This window comes from Lissotriton helveticus, chromosome 1_2, assembly GCF_964261635.1.
Source record: "Lissotriton helveticus chromosome 1_2, aLisHel1.1, whole genome shotgun sequence".
NCBI lineage: Eukaryota > Metazoa > Chordata > Amphibia > Caudata > Salamandridae > Lissotriton > Lissotriton helveticus.
In genome coordinates this window covers 49802597-49827820 of record NC_136058.1, presented here as the reverse complement: position 1 = coordinate 49827820, position 25224 = coordinate 49802597, and the positions used below count along the sequence as shown (strand labels likewise).

General features: G+C 40.7%; 1 protein-coding gene across 1 annotated transcript in view; it reads right to left on the bottom strand.

The window, feature by feature from the left end:
* The window catches only part of NEGR1 (neuronal growth regulator 1), a 2122935-nt gene that overhangs the window by 1506373 nt on the left and 591338 nt on the right, over nt 1-25224 (bottom strand). The window contains exon 2 of the mRNA XM_078668700.1: nt 6008-6240. Coding sequence (XP_078524826.1) covers nt 6008-6240 — 233 coding nt within the window. The remainder of the gene's footprint in view (nt 1-6007; nt 6241-25224) is intronic.

Here is a 25224-nt window from a genome sequence, read left to right as displayed (position 1 = left end):
AGAAAATGCACATTCCTCTAAGAGGGCCTCAGAAAGTCTGCTTGATAAGGTGGCATACACTTTTGCCACCCTCCACTGGAAGGATTTTGGTGGAGGCATTGAGCGTGTAAGACTGTCGTCACTATTCAGGGCTGCTGTAACTGTGCCTCGCACTGTAGATTGTCTTTTTATCTGACCAGACAGTATGTCAGGCCCTTGGGGATTCCACTTTACCACTAACCAAAATTGTGATAAGATGTGTTTTTGCATTTGATGGATAAAAATATTTGAAAACCCTTTTTGGCAAATTTCTAGTATTGACATCTTACCAGGAGATATATTCTTTGGTGTGAACACTGTTCAATTGATACAGCTCACATATTTTATGGCATTACTTTTCAAATGGACTACCAGTACTAAAAATAAACAAGTTTAATTTATGCAACACTGGATGAACTTGTGTATTCTAGACCACAGTAATAGTCTCTTGGAATGGGACAAGCATCAGTTTTGGGAAGCAAGCTCATTTTAATTAGTGGCGTAGTAGGCCACAAAAGCAATACATCAAGGCACAGCTAATATGAGCTATTGGGGGTTGGGCTATTATTTAGATCTAGTCAGGCAGGTCTCTGTAGCAGAGAGTAGGTTGCATTTTGTGAGCCAAATTATTTAATTATGAATACACCTCCATAGACATCTTTAGGTAACAGACAACCAATTGGCTGCAAAACTCAACCTTGTAATCAGAGCTCATGAGTAGGCTTAATGGAGGCTTGGGGGATGTCTAGGAGAGGTTTTATTCCTAGGAATAGACATTTCATAATTTAGGTGATGTCAAATAATGTATCTCTTTACATGATTCTCATTAATCTGGTCAGTGGGTGGATACACTTGTCTGTGAAACATAATAGTCTACTTTTGGTTAGGTACATTTGCTTGAAGGCACCTCAGTTATACACTAGAAAGGTATTGGTGTATCTGACACAAAGGTCGATGAATCTAGTGCTATCATCATCTTGAAACCATTGTAAATTGAGCTTTGCCTCGGATGAATGGTCTAGTCTTTAGTCCCAGAACAAATGTAACTCTGCCATTCTACATCAAGTATAATGGGGTGATCCAGTGCTCCTCAGAACCTGGGTGTACAAGAATGTGAAAAATGTTGGTTCTGTCGGGTACAGAAGTGATTCTAGGTTAACTGAATAACAATACTCAAACCTTTCAGTAATAATCAATGAAAAGCAAAGGGAAGAAAAGGCAAACACCATGAATCAAAGAAACAACGACAAAAACAAAACCACACCAAAATAAAACCAATCAAGGTCTGTATGTAAGGATAAATCCATATGTTCTTTACATGTTATGGTGTTGAAATGACATTAATAGGCTGCCAAGGTTCATGAACATGTAACTTGTAACAACGGAGCAAGTGATATGGTGAAAGAAGTGTGAAAAAAGTGATAAATGTGAACAAGATATATACAGTGTTGTATGCAATGATGAAACTGGTCATTCAAAAGACATCCATTCCTTGGTACACAAATCTCTTCGCCGCTTGGAGTTTTAAGTTTCAATTTGACGAAGGGCGGCAAAAGTAGGGTTAATATTATCACAAGCCTGTCTCATTACATGTTCATGAACCTTTAGAGCCTGTTCTGTAATTTCGACCAATGTGTTTTGAGGGGGAATCTTGGTGAATCATACACGTGGAATACACGAGACATTAATATACCATTCCACTTGCCGGTCCCTCCACCAAACACTAATGGTAAATATTAAAACACAACCTTATGAAAGGTTTCAGAGTTCCCAGAACAGGATTGGAATGACAAGATTACTTTTATTACTGGTTTTCAGGAAATTCAATGTTATACCCTTCCACTCATTAGAAACTTTATTGACAGATTCAGGGATTGCTGTCAATGCTGGGGCTCCTAAAATTGATGTGTTACTCTTTCACTAAAATGCAGAAACCCATTGATGGCAAATACCATCACACTTTTGATGCTGGTATTTGCCCTGCGTTGATTGATGTGTTTATTTTTTTAGGGGGTGCCCTTCCGTGCCCATGTCCTCCCTCCACTGTGCCCACTGGCATTTCGCCACTGCTAACAGCCGCTAAGTTTAATTAGGTGGTGCTATGTAGCCAGCTAAATGGCTTTCAGCAAAAATGTGCCACAATGTCAGCATACCCCATTGATATCACTGTAAAAGGTCAAGAGCTACGTGGGTTCTCTAGGTCTAATATATGTCATGGGGTGCTAATAGCTTTGATGGTGAAGTTTATCTTGAACATTTATGTCTGTTAAGTTAATTGTGGCATGGAGATTCATGCAAAAATGTACTGAGAATGAATAGCACTCATCCTGGTTGAAAAAGCAGAAAGTGAGTGTCATCTCTTGGTTTAGTTTTTTCCCCCCAAAAGTTACCAAGGAATACCTGAATGACTTGTTGGCTTGTTAAGAAATGAATTCAAAGTTCTGTTTGCAGCGCTAATTGTATTACAATCTAATCTATTTAAATGCAGAATCCTATAAAGTGCTACAGGCCTGACAACATCCGGATTATAAACCAAAAGTTCAAAAAGAAGGACTAGAAGTTATAAAATACAAGTGTAATTTACTCTTCTCAGAAAGATATACACTCCTCAATTTTCTGGAAATAATTCAGGAGTCAAGGCCTGCTTCTACTAAATCTTGTGACTGTTGCTTGAACACTATTTCTGTGATCTAAATTGTTCACTGAGTGCTAGGCTGTATTTTCAAGAACATCTCAACTATACTAAAGCGTATATATGGGACCTGACTGAATTCTAGGTACATTGCATCCAATGTTGAAGGCCATTACAAATATTTCCATAAATGTTTTATGGTAGTTTAAATATGCACCACCAACAACCTGTGCAACCATAGCTAAATGCCATTGTGAAGGAAAAGGACAATTCCACTAGAACAGCTAGTTTTAATTGTAGCAGTCAGTGAAGCATCAATGTAAACTTTAAGAAGATAAAATATGATTATTTTAACATTGCGCCTACTTAGAAAGCTGAAAACAGATACATAGTGACCTAGCTAGCCAATGTATGTTCTGAGGTACACCCATCTGGTATCAGATTAATCTGTGTATCTCTCATACCTTAGATATCTCAAATATTGGCAGTAGTTATTAGAGGTATGGAAGTATCTAACAACCCAACTAGGGGGCATATTAGCAAGAACCTCGTTAAAATTATCGCCATTTTAGCAGCAGGAAACTGCCGCTAAAACGGCAGTAATGGGCTTGCTAATATGCGTTATAGAATTCCAATAGAAGCCCAGGTTAGATGTCCTGCACATCTCACCTAGGCTTCTATTGAAATCCTATAACGCATATTAGCGAGCCCATTATCGCCATTTTAGTGGCAGTTTCCTGCCACTAAAACGCCAATAATTTTAACGAGGTTCTTGCTAATCTGCCCCCAGGAGACTTAAAAATTGCTAGCATTAGTGTAAAAGTGCAGATTGAGGCGTCTGATGATCTCATTAAGTGGCAAGAAGTACATCTCAAACACTGCTGGTGACAATGATGAAACAAGGGGAATCCCATACTTAACTTTGAGCCAGCGTGAATTAAATCAATACAAAACAAGAAAGGTGCCTCGATTAATCAGGAGGGTCACATGTCACCTCTTTCGATCTCAGGCAGAGAGTCAGTGAGTTCCACTGACTTGGTAACTCTATGCGGTTTAGTACCTTCAAATTGTCCACAAATCAAATAGGGTGATAATGCCTACTTATTCCTATCCAGAACCTCCAGCAGATTGAGTTTCACCTGTAAAAGGGAGAAATCCCTGTCCTCTCAGCAGATTGTAAGATGATCACAATGCTATGCACTTCAAATGATTTTGAAATCGAAATGCCTTTACTCTTGTTAAGAGTTGAGTAGCAAAAGGATGTTAGCACTTGGGTGATAGCAGAAGAATAGCACCTAGTCCAGCAATAATTTTTCCAGTAACGGGAGACCCTAGAATTTCTTAAGAATATATAAAACTGAAACATCCTGTGTTGATGGCTTAACAACTTTAACCAAACTTAGAGCAAGGACTAGAATCACCTTATTAACAAAATTACTCATTCATCTGTCATTTGAACTGGGACAGGAGCTGGCTACCCATCACCAGATGCACTATAATTCCTGACAATGGTGTTAACCTTTAAATAGATTTCTAGCAGTTCCCTTAGCTCACGAACTATTTAACCTTGAATCACATGACCATTGAGAGAGTGGGGTCTTTGTTGGCAATACTAGTGGTAATAATAGCCTGTATTATTGAAGATTTCAATGAACGCTTTGCATAGGACCTAGGAGTGAATGAATAGAGCTTGACTTCATTGTGCCACACATCATTTAGTAACAGATAGAAATATCACCTTGTAAACAATATTTGTATTGTTCGTTACGTCACACCAACCGGCAATCTTGATAGATGCATGTCGCAACTTGGAAATTAGCTTTTGCTAGGGCTTGTATTACACTTTCATGCAGGATGTTCACACTGTTAGTGCGAACTTTAGACTTCTACTGCCTTCATCTTTAAATGGAAGGGGTAAGCACAGAGCACATTTTATGTTAAAGTATTACTCCTTTCTGCTCGTGTAATGTACACAAATCACAGAATGCTAATCACAAACACATGAGCTACTCACACTGGACCTGGAGAACATAGGCACTCTGAATATTGATTTGGGAAATGTATGTGGCAGGCCTTTCTGAAGAGGTCAATTATGGAAACATTCAATGAAAATTAGAGGCATATTACTGACACCAATAATTAGTGAAATTAGTCCTCGGTTGCTGACTGGTGCTGAGTGGTTATGTTTCTTGCAGAAATTATTATTACTGTCATCAATGTTTATTTGAATTAAGCATCTAAAAAAGCTACAGGAAAGCTTTCTTCAGCTGTGTACTGTGCAGCACCACTTCACTAACTCCTAAAAGTAACCTTTTAATCATGACACATCTATCATCCTTCTATTCTTTTCTTGTAGCTCTTGTCAAAAATAACATAGACAAACAAATTCATCATCATCTGAACAGTATAAATTACCAAATCTTTTTTGAAAGTATGAGACTAGCACACTTGCTAAGCTGGCACACTCTGTTCGACACAACAGGAAATGATACAAAGTTACTAGATAAGTTAAAACTAATACAGCCTTATAGCCCACCGTAGCAGGCTATACCGGATATTAAAGGCGCGCTCCCGCATTATAGGCTTGTGCCGAAGGCGAGAGACTTTAACAAGGGATGGGACTTTACTAGCCGGTATAGCCCTGCTACGAAGGGCTATGAGGCTATTAGAACATTCTGCCACTAGAGGACAGAATGTTCTAACAAATTAAACAAAGGCTTCTCGAAGCTCGAGGGGATTGAAATCCGAGAGGCCTTTGTAATACATTGGAATATTGCTCTGCGGGCCCTTACTGTAGAAGCAGGGAGCACTTAATTGATAACAATGGATCTCCCAACGTTCCAATGTTCTAATAACACATATATTTCATTCTTTACTTTTTATTTAATATAAGTTTATTTCGGTTGAATGTATTCATGAAAATATAAAAAAGTCATCCTCCATAAAAAAAGAGACAAGTAATACTAAATCCCAAGGCATCCTGGCATATTCCAGTGCATCTTTTCAGACACCTTAATAGCGCGTGAAAGTCATACAATACAACCGACAACTTTGACTCTAATGAGAAAATACAGGGGGATCCTTGTATTTCTTGTGCATGGTTGGAAAACATAATATGCCCCAATGTAGCTTCACCGGAATTTATTGCTCTGAAATTTATGAGGTGTTTAAAACGAACTGAAATTAATGAATAACAACTCGAGAACCTACTAAAACACCGTATTATCCTCCCTTCTAAACATGTATTATAACCCCATTTAGCACGTGTAATGCTCTTCCAAATTGTACATGATATTCAAGTCATAGAGCAAATATAATGCCCCTTCAACAAAGACGTTCTGCATTCTGAATGCTTACCTTGTACTATTAAGTGGATCAGCATTGATCTTGGGCTGTGCTGAGTTTGTACCGTGCAGGTGTATGGTCCATCATCCGAGACATCCACCCTTTGTATCTGAAGACTGTATTCCCTTTGATTTGCGGCTTCAATTGAAACTCTTGGATCCATTGTCCACTTATCACCACCCGCAAAAATAATATTCGACTTGTTGAGCCAGGCACCTTTTGAAGGCCCATCTTCTAAGTAACACCTGCAAATCATAAAATAATTACCAGTGAATTCACATTTACAAAGCAAAACAAAATAAAGCGAATTTCACACCTTTTTCAGCGATTATATAGTTTAATGAAATTTGCTTAAGTGCCTCTTTCAATCAGTAAATTAGTATTAAAGTATTTTTTTTTTATATATTGGATCACACAGAGCGTAAACATGCAACATTATTTTGCACACGAATCTTGAAAGCAGCATTAAAAGTTTAAAGGATTGAATATAAAATATAACACATGAAAATTTATTTATGAAACCTTTACTTTAAATCTGGCACCAAGCAAACGATTAATATCATGAGAGGTGACCTGCAAATACAGCTGCTGATTGATTGTATGTTATTGAGTCTGTGCATTCATAGAGTGAAGACTCCATGTAATAGTTCAATAATGAACGAGAGAGAATAGACCTATAGAAAATACACATGATGTCAGAGGGGTTCTAAGGACCAACCCTAACAACTTAAGAATAGTTTGCCAAAAGGATCGAAACCAACTAAACTATGGTGCTCTGTTGAATTCTCCAAATACTTTAAGCAGAACCATGTGATCATCTGTAGCAAACAATTGAGAAGTACAAAAGTGGCGGACCTTCAGTTTGTCGTCTTTACGATGGAGTACCCTCTCCAGCAGTAGCTAACTCAGCCCCTAAGTCAGATGGTAAACGTTTTGACCAGAATGAATCCGCTTTGTATATCAGACCAGTTCTCAACATAATTATGATGAAATAGCACCCACGTCCTGGTCAAACACAAACAGTGGCTATTTACTTTTATAAATTCTTATCTCCAGTTCTCTGGTTTAGATTTTTGGTGTGTGGATATCATTTCGTTTATTACATTGCACTCTACCTTTATAAATAGGAGTAGGAATTTTATTGTTTTGTATTTGTGACTTTTTAACTTTTTGGTTACTTTTAAATGCTTTACACATTTTCTTTATGTTAAGCCTGTGTCCTCTGTGCAATAGCTACCAGGGGTTGAGCTGAGTTTTAAAATATTGAAACCTTTGTCTGGATCTATCAGGTTACAGACTTTGTTATTTGTGGTGAACTACCATCCACCCCAATTAATAATTCATTTTCTTACAGCCATTCTTTGCACCTTGTGTGTTTATATGTAGAAAACAACTGGGAAGGGACTTAGGGTGTCATTTATTTCTTGTGTTTTAACTTATGGAATTGCCGAAGTACAATACAACTTTTGAAAGTCCTTTGGCCAATCAGCAATTAACTTTCCAAACACAAACTTAGGCAAACATTATGGGGCCGATTATGATGGCGGACGGACCTAAGTCCGTCCGCCACCATAGAGTAGGAGGGACCGTCCGCAGGGGCTGCGCCGGTCCCTCCGTGCAGATTAGGATGTGACCGCCAGGGTGGCGGTCACATCCTCAATCTTTAACATTGCGGCGGGTGCAGCTTCAATCTGCACCCGCCGCAATGTTAAAAATGCATACATTGCATTTGTATGCAGCAAGCGGCAGGCACCGCGCGGTGCTGCCGATTACTGCATACAAATGCAAGGGGGTACCATAGGTACCCCCCATGTGCACCCCCACCCCCCTTCACCCAGGGGGCCCGCAACGGGCCCCCGCAGTGAAGCTCCGTATGCTTTTCCACAGCGGAAAACCTGCCGTGGAAAAGCATTTCTTTTCGGGCATCCTAATTTGGCTGACGGTGTCTAAGAGACACCGTCACCATATTAGTGCTTTTCCGCCGCAGTTGTAAGCCAACCGCGGCGGAAAAGCTGCGGACGGAAACCAGGACCCACCAGCCATCCTAATGTGGCGGTGGGTCTTTGGTGGGTCCGCAGAGGATTTTCCGCATCCTCCGGGCCGGCGGTGGCTTCCGCCGGCCCGGAGGATGCGGAAAATCCTCCATCATAATCGGCCCCTATATTTTTGAACACTATTATGGGTATGTGTTGATAATGTCAAAAATGTGTTTTCATTACTTGCATGCAATTAAAAATAGGTTGGCATGCCTTGGAACAGAGGCAACTGTACCCATCCCTATCTGCCCACCCTGCTCCACTACTTTCAATACGGCAGACTAATTTAGCTCATCAATAATAATTGCAAGAACAGCAGCACTCAATGTCATTAGCATGAACTATGTATACAGTATTTGTTAAGCGTGAACAAATCACCCCTAGGTGTCTCAAGGCGCTGGGGGCCATCAGGGAGATTAAGAAGTGAACTATTCTCCAGAGTCACAGGGTGATGAGCTGGGCTGCCGCCGGGGATCAAACCATGAGCCCTGTGCTCTAGAGTCAGCCACTGGTACACAGTTGGGAGACTTGGTCACAGCATGTCCTACTGCACTAGTAAAAAGTCTTCCGCACCTCAATATTATCATCTCATTCACAGTTGGTAAGTGTACCTTCTTATACATTTTCTCCCACTCTCCAAAGGCCCTAACTACTACAGGTGACCTGACCCACACACTGTACACTGCACGCACATCCTGTGGGTCATCCCTCTCCTTTGTGCTTCCCAGGCAGTCTCAGCATCACCCTAACAGTGATAGTAGCAGGTACAGAAGCATTCATGGGACTTGAGATTATGTACCCTCCAGATCCATTCCGAATCTTTACACAACAGTGAATATGAATGACACCCTTGGTCCTTCTGCCCCGCCAATACATGCCCTCTTGCACTGCATGACTCAAACCACACATGGTATTGTGTCTCTGTTCCTATTGCCTCCACCCTTCCCCTATTACAAAACATCACCACACCAACATTTCTCTCCATACACAAGAACAGTGATATAATGGAGGGAGTCCATATTTTAATGCTAGGCCATCACCAACTCAATAGGTAAGTACCCAATTTGTACGGCAATGGCATTGAACTTTTGGAACAGATATATGAGTGAGTCCTGTGACTATGCCTGTAATCTCTCTGTGGAATTTCAGAAAGAAAAGTCATAACCCTACGACAATAGCAGATGCTTGAATGAGTTTCAATATCATTTACAAAAATATTGCCCTATTGGATTTAATAGTTGAAAACCTAGGCCCAATAGACAAACATTTTTGTATACAATAGTTAGTTCATGATGTATATTTCAGACAATAATATTATGAAGCACGGCCCTCACCTAAACTTTGTAAGTGTAATTGAATCTTTTTTAATATTGGTTTACATAAATGAAAGGGGAGAGTCCCATGATCTCAATCACAACATCTTAATGGTCCATACCTTGATATTTATTGCTAGAACATACAATTTTTAAAAAGGTAAACTCTGACCAATAAAGCACATTACAAGACAGCACAGCCAAGTGAAATTTACTGGAATGGATGAATTCATCAAAAGCTGCCATGTTTGATTCTTCACAGGCAGAACACAGAGAATAAGATTCCCCTTTCCTCTCAGACTCAACAGAGATCAGATGCGGAGTACCCCAAGGATTCTCCCTTAGCCCCAGCCTATTCAATGTTTACATGGCCCTCCTTGCAACCATCAGCAGAAACCACAGGCTCAACATTGTCAACCTAAACTGATGACACCCAGCCCATCATCTCTCTCACAAAGGAACCCAACATCACTACGCACAACTTCCAAAAAGGGATGAAAGCCGTCGCAACCTGGATAGAGAACAGCTGCCTTAAACTCAAATTGGAGAAAACAGAAGTCCTAATCCTCTGCTCCTCTGCTCCTCCCCCTCCCCATGGACATCTAGTGGCCCCCCTGCCCTTTGAAACCTACCCCTGATGGACCATGCACGCAACCTCGGCATCAGACTGGACTCATAGCACACTATGAATATCAAGATCAACGCCATCTCCTCCACATGCTACAATACCCTCCATATACTACGTAAGACATTCAATTGGATCCCCCTTGTCTCCAGATAAATGGTCACTCATGCACTTGTCACTAGCAGACTGGACAACGGCAATGCCCTTTATGCCGGAATCAACAAAAAACTCCTCCTGAATGCCTCAGTCAGACTAATCCTTGATATCCCACGACACAACGAGATCACCTAACACCTCCACAACCTCCACTGGCTCCCCGTCAAAAGAAGAATAACTTTCAAGCTGCTCACACACACCTACAAAGCCCTCCACAATATCAGACCTCAATACCTCAACGACCACCTCTGCTTCCATGCACCCTAGAGAAACCTCCACCCAGCCGACCTTTCCCTAGCCACCATCCCACGGTTCTACATCCAAGGACTGGAAAAGTCTCCCCCTTGGCCGTCGGTGAAGCCCGTCACTTCACCAATTCAGGAAAGACTTCAAGACCTGGCTTTTCGTATGACCCGAACAGAGCTGCTCACAGCCACCCCTCAGCGCCTTGAGACTTGAACGGGTGAGTAGAGCACTCTACAAAACCATGGTTGATTGCTTAATTCTGCAAAACATTGGTTACTAATGTCAACTGCATAACATTATAGGACTTGGATTAGTCATATGTGGGTAAAGATAAAGTACCCCTTGCCATACATTATTAGCATATTGCAAGTCACTGAGTTCCATGATCATCTGGCAAAATAAGTTTGAATTCAGTTTTTCTTTTTCAAGTTCTGGGACTCTGAAGTGACTTGCAAAAACATTTTAATATATTGAAGAGGGCATTTTATTCCTTATAGTAAATGGCCACACCATCATCCTTCCCACAAACTACTCACATCCAATGGGGCAGATGTATATGACTTTTATGCAATGCAGCAATACAACTTGCTGTGCTACATTGAGCTTTGTAAAAGGGAGTGGGCAGGAATGCTCCATATTTACAGCTCTCTGTCTGCACTGTTGCACAATGTGCTGCCATGCACCAATGCAAGGTACCATTACACCATGGTGCAGGGTGCCTGCTTTGTACAAAGGATTAGTTTTGTGCAGCAAGTGGTACCTTTCTGCTTACAAATAGCTATCAGGTGCGTTTACCTCTTTCGTACTTCAGAATGTAGCACACTTAGAAACAGGAAACTACAAAGAGAAATAACGATATCTCATTGTTGTGCCTCTGGTGCAGAGGCATGTAATCCTGATGCATTTCCAGGTCTATCTATGTTGGTATATCAGGAAATGCGTTAGAATGCTTCGGTGGATGTGTATGAAAGCCCACTCTCCCCCAATGCAATGTCCTCAACCACGCAGTGTAATGCAAGGCAGTGACGTGCGCTGCCATGCCTTAAACCAGATTTACCAAGCCAGGCAGGGTGGCCTTACGTGCCTTGGTAAATCTGAATCTAGATTTTGCATCCACTTTAGCGCCTTGCGCGATGGCTATGCAAAAACTCTGATAAATCGTACCCTTACTGTCTTGCTCTTCCATATGAAACAGATACCTTGGTTGCAAACATAAAGAAAGAATGCTGAATGCCTGTTTCAAAATTAAACACACCAAAAAACCTTCAATAAATTGATGCAAAAATGTTTTAGCATCAGTACAATGTACCTCAAGTTAAAAAATACCTTAGCATAAAATGCGTAATGACCGATGACATGTCAAAAATAAACATGTTGCCACACATTTCTCTTTTTTACTGATCAAATATCATAAGAAAAAGCTAATTCCCACTTGTGTTGCTTAAACTGCAGCTATGTATTGCACCCTGGCTGCTTGCTCTGGCACAATACTCCTATTACAAGTGAGTAGCATGACACAATTCGTCTCTAGTGGATGTAACTAGAGAAGTCACTATCCCCCAGATGCATCAAGCATCCATTTTGCAATTCCTTATTAGCGAAAAAAAAGGATTCGCTAATAAGGAATAGCAAAATGCTATGCATGGAGAAATCGCAAAAAAATTAGCGATTTCTTAATATTCTTTAATTGCGACTCGCAAATTGCGAGTCGCAATTAAAGAATACCTCCCCATTCATTCCTTAGGAATGAATGGGAAGACATTCTCAATTTTCGATTAGCAATTAGCGAATCGCAAATTGAGAATGCAATTTCAAGGGTGCAGGGGTGTCCAAAGGACACCCTGTTGCACCCCTGAAATTAATCTGTGCACATATGTTGCCCACACACATGCCCTAAGGGCATGTGTGTGCGCAACATGAAACTTTGAAAAATGCACAAAAGATAAAAAAAAAGAGATAAAATATTGGCATTGTTTTCATGTTATTATTATTTTTTGGTAAACCAAAAATATATATATTTTTTTTAATGAATTTCAATGTAAGCACAGATGAGCCTTGCAAACAAAACAACGCTGAATAGACTGTACTCTCACGGTCGATAAAAGCATCAGTAATACGGAGTGTTGTCGACTGATCGTTTACAAGAGAGCATGTTATCTTCAAACAAAAGGAAGTTTCACTTAAACAGGTATGAAAGGTCAGTTACTGTACAAAATACCTTTACTGAATGAGCTTGGCAACATCTCCTCAGAACACCTTGGGGCTTTCTGTACGGTGGTAGAGTTGGTTTAAAATTGCAAACTGAATGCCATAGAGCCCAAGACCTGCCAACTGGATACAAACTAATAACCTGAAAATAAGAAAAGGAATCTGGTGTATTGAAACTAATTTGCTACCTATCTCACTTTCTACTGTATGAAAATGCACAGTGCCTCAAAGGTCATTGTTAATTGAAAATGTTCCTAACCTGTTTTCGTAAGGAAAAAAATATGCAGCTCTAAAAATATGCATAGAATGCTTTTAAATATGAATTCACTTCAGACTCTGACATATAACATAAAACTGGTAACTGTCTGCCATCACTATACACATGATATTCGCCTTTGAAAGCTATTGTAGTGTTAACTTATACTGGTGAACTCTGAATTTTACGAAACATAGGGGCATATTATCAACAACTAGTGCTATTTATCGCTAAAGAAGCTTAGCGACATTTTTTTTATCGCCAAGCATCGCCAGATTTTATCGCAGAGATAACGTGCTATTCAACGTTTATCTCCAATGCAATAAAATAACCGGCGATAGCGGCGAAATGCGTGAATATCGCTGGAAAACCAGCGATGTTCATGCATCATCGCCAATAGGGTCTTAGCCAGAATATCCACCTCCCATTGGATATAATGGCTAAGAACAGGTCTGAGCAGGCGTTAGTTTTTAGCGATATTCGTGCTTAGCGCAAATTTTTTCATCGCTACGCCTGCCTTGCTAATAGGCGATAGCGACGTTAGCGACTGCTTTCAGTCGCTAACTGGTTGGGTACGCCCACTTTGCATGTCATTAGCGATAAATATCGCTGACATGCAAAGCGGGCTCAAACCGCTTGCTATCACCTAAAAGGTGTCGCTAACTGATGTTAGCGACAGCTTGCTAATAGGGCGATGAAATTATCGCCGCTTTGCGGCTGAAAACGGCCGCAAACGCGGCGATAATTTCATTTCACCTGCCTTGATAATATGCCCCATAGTTCTCCCTCGAAACCTTCTTTTTGAATTTTGAGGCCTAAAGCTAATGTTATTACTCTACATGTCCTTTACCCATTTTTGCACTCTGATTTTCTTGTTACACTTATTAAAACAATTGATTAGATTTTAAATAAATTTACAATGATACAAAGTAAAAAAAATAAGCAAATAGCAATCCAACTTTTCTTCAATGTGCTGTCAATTGTTGGTTGAAAGCAAACAAGACCAATTTTCACTTATAAAATTGAGCAAACAGAAATGTAGTGCAATTAATCTGCGTTAAAATGTCCAGGTTAATTACGTCAAATTGCAAAAGTAATTATCCAATTACAGTGTATATAATAACATAATTTGAATGATCTAACATTAGAGAATTCAAAATATAAAGTGAAACAACAAAATATAGGTGCTGTGTGTATATATAAAAAATATATATATATATATATATATTCACTGAAAAAACCATAGGTTATAGACCATATATAGTTAGGAATTAGCATTTAAAAAACCTTATTTTACTCACACAAAACCATTGAAATTCCATATATAGTTAGTTGCACTAACTATATATCGCGCACCCGCAATCCACTGCTGATGATGTCACATATTACATCATTCATGACATGGTCAGTGACATCACTGATGACATCACTGATGACATCTCAAATGACATCACTGATGACATCACTGATGACATCTCATTTGACATCAATGACCACATCACTGATGATATCATTCATGTGACAATACAATGCATCTCCTCACATTTTAATATAACCTCTGTTTCACCCAGTGTTAAATACAGAGTATAATTTTTGAAACCATTGACACACCAATACTAGTTACTACATACGCACTCACTGATTCCTATGTCTACACACATATTCACTCATTCACCCATACAATCATTCATACATACAATCACTCATCTTTACAACACTATCATATGCACTCATACACCTACACAGACACTCACAGTCTGCCACTCATCCATGGAGTTACTCACACACCTAGTCAGTCCTGTAAAGAATCAATGACACTTCCATTTTCTTGTCTATACAGTTAAACATAGAGCACCTTACATTTTCAAACATATACTAACACATACTTACCTTCTTATACAATCATTGATACAAGTACACATTGATCTGCACAGAGTCACACACCTCCCAGCCAGCCACACACACACTCAGTCTCCCATACAAATACTTGGACAATCAATCAGTAACCCATATAGTTAATCATATAGCTACTGATCAACACATGCAGCAGTTTACAGAACAACAGACATAATGATGCACAAATTAAGACAGTTTAGTCACTAACCCATGCACTCAGTGAGACACATTTAATCACTCACTCATACATTCAGTCATTCACCTACTAAATCCTTTGTCCAGACACTTATACTTCCACTCATTCTTCAATATGTAAGACACATTTTAACTTTACAGAAACATACAGTCACTGGATGTTGTCATCAGTGATGTCATCAGTGATGTCATCAGTGATGTCATTTGAGATGTCATCAGTGATGTCACTGACCATGTCATGAATGATGTAATATGTGACATCATCAGCAGTGGATTGCGGGTGCGCGATATATAGTTAGTGCAACTAACTATATATGGAATTTCAATGGTTTTGTGTGAGTAAAATAAGGTTTTTTAAATGCTAATTCCTAACTATATATGGTCTATAACCTATGTTTTTTTCAGTGAATTTTCAAGGTTTTGTAAATGCTAATTCCTAACTATATATGGTCTATAACCTATGGTTTTTTCAGTGAATTTCATTGGTTTTTTAACAGCTAATATCTGTAGCTGTAAAATGTATTCTTCTTTAAATCCAAAAATATATTTTATATGTTTATGAATAATTTTTTTTAAAAATATTTTTTTTTCTTCGTTCCCGCTTCGCGAATCGGGAAGCTTCCCGTTAGCTGACCTTGATGCCGCGAAATAGACCGCGAGCCGGTAAACGTTTCTTTACCGCAACTGCCGCGTTAGAAAACAACATCGTGACGCCTCCCGTCCGCATGACGTTTCACGTTGTCGCATGATACGTCATATGACGTGCTACGTTAGCGAACTGGTACGCGAAGCGAGTCGCAAAGCGCAGGTTTCTGGAAGCAAACCGGGAGGCCCTGCAAAGCGCTTAACGTAAACACAGCAGGTCATGTGACTTGGTAATAACACTTTTCATTGGTTCATTTCACTTTTGGTTTCCTAATGATGTAAGACTAGGTCATATAATCTAAAATGAACACTTTTCATTGGTTGAGAACTCTTGTTTTTCCCAAATGATGAAAATCCCTCCTTCTTTCCTCACTCTGACTTTCATCATTGTGAGAGAAAGACCCTTTGTTACCAGTGAGCAATGGCTTCTTTAGTAGCTTCAGCTGGTGCTTCCCCACCACCTCCACCACATCCAAGGAAGAGTGGACCACCTGCTCAAGTTATAATTCAACAAGAAGAGGAAGAAGAGGAACAGGACGACGAGCACGAAGAGAGGCAGTTTTTGCCTGAGGAGCCCAGGACGTCTCACCGGAAAGAAAACTTCATTTGGCAATTTTTTAAAATTCCCAAAGGTCAGAAAAAAGTAAATGCAAGATACGTAACTTGCCTTATATGTCAAGATAGACTGTCCAGAGGGACCGACAAAAAATACAGTTTCGGAAACTACACAATGCATCGCCATATGACTAGGTGGCATCCTAACAACTACAGTGCTGCACAGTTTCGGAACGACCTAGATAATCTCCCTATTATGGCCAGAAGATCTGTTGTACCGGAAGTAACGGGACCAGAGGGCAGGGAGATGGTGCCAAATATACAAATGAGATTTGGTGAAGTAAAACAAGTCTGCGTACATTGCAATGGATTCATTTGCTACAGAGAAAGTAGCATCACTCTGATCAACAGAGCTATTGACAATCATATGCAAGTTTGTACGAAACGCCCCAAATAATAAATACTTTTTTTTTATTTTGGTGCTCCTGTTGAGCCCTTTACAATGAATCGTTTTCATTGCCCCCTCCAAGAAAAACCCAAAAAAATATAAAACTGTTCAGAAAAATTCAAAAAAAGTAAAAAAATGTTCAGAAAAATAATAAAAAATATATAAAACAACAAAAACAATTTAAAAAAAAGTTCTTTTCAGAACTACCTCCCCGTTATTAAAAAATTGGTACAATATTTGGAACTGTGCCAACCTCTATTTCTCGTAGTTCGCTTCCCAGTTCGCTCGCCGGTACGCGAACCGGAAGTGAACCAAAAAATTTTTTTTTTAAAAAGAACAGTAAGTATAAGGGAAGGAAACAGACACTTATGTTAAAAGAAAGACAGCTATAGGGGAGTAAACTAGAGATACTATTACCCGTAATCCACTGCTGATGATGTCACATATTACATCATTCATGACATGCTCAGTGACATCATCAGCAGAGGATTGCGGGTTTTTTGGCAACGTGCCTTATCCACGGTTTAATAACGCTGCCTTTTGCTTTATATAAGTTTTCAAATTGTATGAAATATATACCAATAGGTTGTTATGAACCTTTAGGTAGTGCTTTTCTTCATGAGGTCTGGTCGCTTCCATACACATACAGATGTTTCAAAGATGATCAAGAAGTTTATCTGAATGGAGAGGAATGCACTGAGACGCCAGATCATTCACTAATGTGTAGGCACATACAGTTACACGGTTCATGCAACAAACACCGACCAAATATGGCTTGCGTGTTGCAAGGCACGCCAGTTCCTGCTATCATCCCCACGTTCAAGTTGTTGGAAAATGGTAGTTATTTGATGCTCAATAATGAAGATTGTTCTGGGTTAATTAAAAGTATTCCTTTTATCGTAACAGTAAGTGAACGGGTTATTTGCTGCAGAAATGTTCTATTTCCTCCCACACATGAACATAGGGAGTTTTCAATCTCGCCACAAATACCAACCTTGGGAGCACATTTCAACTGCATGGCAAGAATAAGAGCTCTTTTGTCTCAGAGAGAGGTGGCCTTGAGTTCGGCCCGTGAAACTTTCGTGCTTCACATAGCGAACACCCGTACAGAGGTGCAGACCCTTTTCAATACAGATTTGCCTTTCCATTTCAGCAAGATGGTTCGGACTATCTTTAACGCGTCCTCCACAAAGGCCCTGGCGCACTTTTTTAAAGTTGTTACCAGTGGTCTCGTGACTTCATTTGAGAAAATCTTTGGAGTCATCCCTGCTTTCTTTCATTCTATTTTTTCCACTCTGCTTCGTGGATTCCCATTTTTACTTGCATTACCAGCGGACGCTCTTGTGCTTTTTTACATTTTTAAATATGGATGTCCCTCCTGTGCAAGCTCCCGCCCTGCAGCTGCTGACACTGTTCCGCAATCGCATGCTAGAATATTATGGCACAATGCCGTTGGCGATATTAAGCACGGCATATGGATTATCTTTTCGATTCTCCTACTTCACCTGTGTCCAGCCTGTATTTCACTGCCTGACCTGTGATTTCGATTGGGCCATTGATTTGTGTCTCTGCGGACCGGTTTCTCCTGACGTCGACTTTAATCAGCTGATGACTCCTATCATTACTCACGAGTTGGTTTGTCCTGGCGAAAGGATTATGGCTGTGGCATTGATGCATGGACTAATTGGTCCCTGGAATTTACTGGCGGCAACACAGTCTTTCTTGGAACAGAGCTTTCTTGAAAACCCACAGAGCTGTCCTCTGATGGTGATAGAGGATCCGGTGCTGGGAGAGCACGTATGTTCTTTTCCGCTTTTAAATTGGATGGCTGAACTCTTTTCGGATGAAGACGGTGACTTCCTATTGGAGGCTGTTGCAGCTTATTTTGCATACACAGTTATGTCATAGACCTTTTTCATGTTTGATATGCTGAGTACTAGCATTTCATTGACAATTCATTGACTTATTTGTCAAGTTTTTATTATTTAGCTTGCCTATTGGCTTAACACTCGATAAAGTACTTGGCTGTTTTATTTTTCTTTAGCATTACATTTTCCTAGTTTTTAATGTTTTACCTTGCGGACCGTCCACATATAAAGTTGCAATCTGCTCTCATGAGATGGCACTTCTATTATCTTATTCAGTTCGTTTCCGGATCATGGGGAGGTGACATCTAGGTCCTGGATATCTTTACACCGTGTTAAGTTAGCATGGGCTCATTACCGGTTTAAACGCCATTTTTCCTTTTTTGCAACTTCTGCACACGACACTTAGTTGTTGCTTTAGCTTTCAACCTAGTAGTTCATCGTGGTTTACATGAGAATAATATGTTATTGCTCTACTATCTGCTTTGCTTGTTAAACTATATCTGTACAGCGAGTGCTGAAGTTTCAAGAACAACACGATACAGAATTGTTATGAGGTCTGATCTCCACGACTTCATACTCATAACATAAGTGCAGCTTCTGCCAATTCTGGGCATGAGGCGGGTTTTATATTGCTTTGCCGAACACACATACACAACAGTTGATGCGGTTCACATGAAGAGAGAGCTGGTGTATGCTGATGTGATTCCTTCAAATCTAAGACACTAAAGTATGGGCACGCCCTAAACCAACACAAACAGACCTTCTTAGCAAATAATATAATATGTGTATTAGGGAGGGTGAGATATAAGCAGCCGCGGGCCGTGGAGGGAGTTACGGTGGGGCAGGGAGGCGGGGAGGGGGAGGGGCAGGGTGGAGCCCTCTCCACCCTGCCCCTCCCCCTCCCCGCCTCCCTGCCCCACCGTAACTCCCTCCACGGCCCGTGGCTGCTTATAAGTGTTGCTAACTCTTATTCATTTACAGCATGTTAACATACTGTCACCATTCGCTTTTTATGTACTAGTAACTATGCTGGTAATTTTGCTACTGATAATATGTGTACTTGTATTATCTAAGATACTACGCCTGAGAAGACGGCATTAGTAAATAAACATTTCAAATACACATGTGTTCTTCTTAACTCCATGTTCTGGTTTCTAAAAAATATATAACGACCGACTGTTCATGAGTTCCACGTATCCTGAGGTACTATAAGTTCATATTCTGGATTGTCTAAACATTGAGAGTTTGTTATATCCAATATGACACTGTACCTAGCTTGCTAAGGGGTTTTTGATTACTAAGGTGAGTTTTGGGACACCCTAATTCGCCGAGGTTCCAATCCTCTGTCCACAGTTCTGTGTGAGAACAGAAACCCTGCGACAGGGGCACCCCCGACCCTTGCTGGAGCTTCATCACACTTGCGATACAACTCCAGCAATGCGCCACCTTTACGGCACAGATACATCACGCATCTGTGCTGTTTTTGCCCCATGATGCGCCGCATTGTAAATGCAGCACACCATAGGTGACGGAACAGCGGCACAGAATGACTAACACATCCCTGGTGATGCGCCAGTCATCATAAATCTATCCCTATGCTTCTTATCTTGTTAGAGATGAACCGCCATATGTATCATCAAAGTTTTTTGCATTTCCTAAATAGCGAACTTTAAGGAATAAATAGCGATTCTTTACCATTCCTAGTTTGCGATGAGCTATTTGCTAATTACAAATTACCCATTCATTTCCTTCATTTCCATAGGGCGGTTGGACTCACTTTTAGCTCGAACGGCTGAATGGATTTCCACGAAACTTGGCAAAATTGTAGGGACTGGTAGCCCGATGTGCCTTTGCTATGTCTCAAGATATATGCTCCAGTGGTTTTTACGAAAATTAACTTTGAAAAATATATATTGGGCTACATTGGCCTATATATATGTTGGAGCCCAAATGTAGCCCAATGTAGCCCAATGAAGCCCAATGAAGCCCAATGTAGCCCAATGTAGCCCAAAGATGGCCGCCAGAGACAAAAAAAACAAATGTAGCCCAAATATCAGCCAGATGTAGCCCAACTATAGCCCAGTGACAGAATGACCAATCAGCTTCGCAAACCTCCGTTACGCGAAGCGGAGCGCTGTTACAGATATATATCTTTTTTTGAACGTTAATTTCTCAAAATCCACTGGAGCACATATATTGAGACCTAGCAAAGGCACATCGGGCTACCAGTCCCTAATATTTTACCAAGTTTCGTGCAAATCCATTCAGCCGTTCGATTATTATTATTATTTTTTTTTTTTGCCCCGCGGGGCCCTTTTAAAACCTCCACATCAAACCTAGGGGGTCAGCGAGGATCTACTATGCCCCCTTATGGTCATTTGCCCCTTCGCTTTGGCCTCCTCTTGTCTCTCGATCCTACCGAGAGACAAGATGGCGGCCGCTACGGACTGTGTGGAATGTTTACAGACGCCGGAGAACCAATCAGCTTCGCTTCACAAAGCTCCGTTGCGCGAAAAGTACGCGTACTGGAGCGCTGCCCGGTCCGCTGTTACAGATATATATCTTTTTTTAAACGTTAATTTCTCAAACTCCACTGTAGCACATATATTGAGACCTACAAAAGGCACATCGGGCTACCAGTCCCTACAATTTTGCCAAGTTTCGTGCAAATCCATTCAGCCGTTCGGGCTAAAAGTGAGGCCAACCGCCCTATGGAAAACTCAATGTTAAAAACACGTTTTGGGACCCCCCCTTTTTTCTCAGCCCCCCCTTGACGAACCCCCCCCAAATTTTCAAGGGCTGCTCAGAAACAAAATGTGCCATTTTCCTGAAAATTTCAGCCAATTCCGTCCACAAACGCCAAAGTTATTAGACATAGAATTTTCAAAAATCCCATAGAGAAAAAATCCTAACTATATATACCTACTGGCGACCGCCAGTAGGTAATATACATACTTATATATTTTTTTAAACAAAAGACGTTGCACTCTGGAATCGTGAAGTGTGCAATTTATTACACAGCCAGTCTGTTACACCAATTTGTTTCGGCCGAAACGGCCTTTCTCACTACTGTTACAACTGTTTTTTATATAATGTCCTGTGAATAACAATTCCCATAGACTTCTGGGAGTTGTAGTTTTTTTTAAACAAATCAATACAAATTCCCTTGTGACAGGATCATTATTCGCAAAGTATGAGCACAATGTTCACCCTTATCTTTGAGCACCCAGTCAGTGATACAACAATGTTTAGTACAATTTGCATTCACACAGATATATCACTAGTTGCACGTTTATCTAGGTGTCTCACTTGGTATCTACTTTGGTAAGAGGAGTGCAAATTACATTAATATGTTGGGTGCTATCATTACATTTTGATCTGATATGGCTCAGTGTTCAAGGGGTATAGTACCCTCCTTTAAACTATTGTTCTGAACTCGTTTTAGTTCATCATGCACCAGATCAGAATTTCTTCTTTAGTTCGCTCATGGCATTGATCATGTTTTCAATTGTATCAATGGTTTCACATGGTGTACATTGATGTATCTCGTATAGTTCTTCGCCGATGTTCATCCCTTTTGGGATCTTAGTACGAAGCCTGAATATGTACTTGGATTCCAACTGTCTTAGTTTCTTTTTCCTGTCACCCATTTCCACTGTGTCAATGCCAAAGAAACTCATGCTTCGCCAGTCTCCAATTTGGCACGCTAGTTATTACTTTGCAGTTGCATAGGTTTGATCTTTATTTCTTACGGCGCGAATGTGTTCTATAATCCATTTTTTAACATGCAAATAGTGCTGCCTATATACATCAGGCCACAGTTGTATTGGATAGCATAGACCACATAATGCGTTGTACATGTTATTCTTTGGTTAATGTGGATGATTTTTCCCTCAGGGTCTCTTATGTCTTTGTTGTTGATCCCAATTTTACAGGCTTTACAGCTGTTGCATTTCTTAAAGCCAGTCTGTTGTTTTTCTAACCAGTTTTTTTCTCCTTTGGGTTTAGATTGAAAGTGGCTTTGTAGTATTGTGTCTTTGAGTGAGGATGCCTTCCTATAAGTGATTTGCGGTCATAAACCGATAATTTTGGCAATGTCTTGATCTTGTTATAATAATGGCCAATATTTTTGGATACTTTGTGGAGGATGTCATCAGTAATGTCATCAGTGATCTCAGTTGAGATGTCATCAGTGAGGTCACTGACCATGACATGAATAATGTAATATGCAAGGTCACTAGCAGCGCATTGTGGGGGCATGCGTTATAGTTACCTTTGGTAACTAAAAATGTTGAATTTCTATGGTTTTGTATGAGTGAAATGTGAGTCTATTGATAACGTCCCCTTTATCTTTGTTTTTTCAGTGACTAAATATATACATATATAGAGTGGTAAATATACATATATAGAGTGGTGTGGCTCACTGGTTAGAGGCGGCAGACCTGGAAGCAGAGGTCAGCCCGGGACCAGGGTTCGATTCTCGACGCGGCAGGGTCTTGGGCCATGGTCAGCGGACTTGATAATTCTCGCTTCGGTGCCTACTCCAACCATGGGTCACACTCAGCATCTCTGGGCAATAGCTTGCTTAATCTCTACTAACGGCCCCATCAGTGCTGGGGATGCTTGTCTTCACCTTGGAGATGCCCAGGAGGGACCATCTCACAGGGAAAGCCAGGATGGGTTCCCCAGCGGTATACAGCGCCGGGACGCCCCTTTGCCGGGGCAGCTGTGCGCTTCACAAGTATACGACATTTAACATATATATATACAACAAAGCCCCAAGAGTGCCACAGACCGCAGCACCCTCTCAGAGAAAAACAGACACCAAGTCAGGTAGCGAGTGCAGCAGTGTCTTCTTTATTTTATTTTTTCATGTGTAGCAGGAGTGCCACGATCCGGACGCGTTTCGGCGACCCTGTCGCCTTGCTCACCAGATACAAAATGTTTGCCATCACACACAAATTCTTTTTTTTTTAAACAGCAAACCACCAATCAAAACACTTGTTCCCATACCATGTGTCCGCAAATTGTGCCTCATAGAAATAGACAACAGACTTCATCTGAGTGAGTCGTCTACCATAATTGACGAATTTGTAGCATTAATACTATCTGTACAAATACATGAATATGCTCCTAGGAATGTTCAAAAGAACAGTTACCCTGATCACTTTTGTAACTAGACATACACAGCCTATAACAGTACAAATACATGTTGTTCTACCCATGTCATTAATATGCTTAAAATCATAAATATTGCAAAATATGTCAGTATAAAAAGCAATGAACAGCTGGGCCTAATTTTTGCATAGTGCAATGTCGTGGCTCAACACTACTAATGTGATCATTATATATATATATATATAAACGACCTCCGTCTCCCTTGTGTGATCGTCCTCCCACGATAACGCCCTCAAAAGCAGACACGGACCAGATAATTCAGATGCTGTCATATATATATGGTTACGCAATAGCCCGAAAGCTTGGGAGTGCACTCGACAACAGGAAACCTACGGTTTGCACTTGGCATCTCACTTTGGCATTCCGGACAATTTTTCAGACGTGACGCGTTTCAATGCTTGCGCATTTTCTTCAGAGGTCATTTGCATGTGTTCATAACACAGGAAGTTCTCAGCATGCTCTTTTGTACTACCCCCAGTGGGCCCCGTTCATGACGAGTTTCGAATCTGCAGGCTGGGACCTGTAGTCCCTTAAAGAACGAATCATTTTCTTTGGTAAGTCCTGCGCACAACACAACTTTAAAAGCATATTAATACCCACAGTGGGCTCCAAATGACAGGTGAGTCTCTTACGCCTTCCTGTTGTGATGCATCTCAAAGCAGGATAGTTCCGACTGGCAGCCTCCTTTGTTAATGTTTTCGGATGTTGCAGCTCCCCACGGCAGGGCAGCCGTGTGTATTTGGTTACGCAATGGCCCGAAAGCTTGGGAGTGCACTCGACAACAGGAAACCTATGGTTTTCACTTGGCATCTCACTTTGGCATTCCGGACAATTTTTCAGACCTGACGCGTTTCAATGCTTGCACATTTTCTTCAGAGGTTATTTGCATGTGTTCATAACGCAGGAAGTGTGTGTGTGTGTGTGTGTACATGAAGTTAGAAAATTGATTATTAGTTTAAGTTGATGATAGTCCTCCTCATTTGATAACACTATTGCTTACCAGGTCCAGTTACTTATCAAGTATTTAAACTTCAGCTCAGGCGTTGGCAGGTCTGAATTAGGGGTGAGTGGAACTCATGAAGTTTCACTCTGTGGAATTCTGTGGAGTTACATAAAAAAACTGCGATATTCCACGGAAATCAGTGCAGATGTCACCATGCGGTGCACAAGATTATGCATCCATTCAAGTTGCATAGCAAGTAGAAAATAAACTCGAGAAGCAGCCCTCTCACCATAATCGCCCATGAATGCCTCTGTTGGGAAATAGCACTAGGGGACTCTAAATCACACCTGTGCTTGCATTTCTGTAGCTTTGCGGGATTAAAGTTGGTTTGGCGATTGGTGGAATTTGTGCCAGAACTTTTGTAACGCAGAGTCGCCAAATTCTGCCAGTTCCGTAGATAGAATAAAACATTCTTTCCACCTCATGTCTGAAGCCATGATTTCATATGTCACACTTGTGGATGGCACAATAATGGTTTGGCCGGCCGTTTTGGGCCAGCCAAAACAGGCATGTGCACCTAGCATGCTCTTCATCTGACTGTATTGCACAGCCTCAGTGGAGAACATGCACAGGCTCCCGAACAACGGCTGGTGACAGCAGC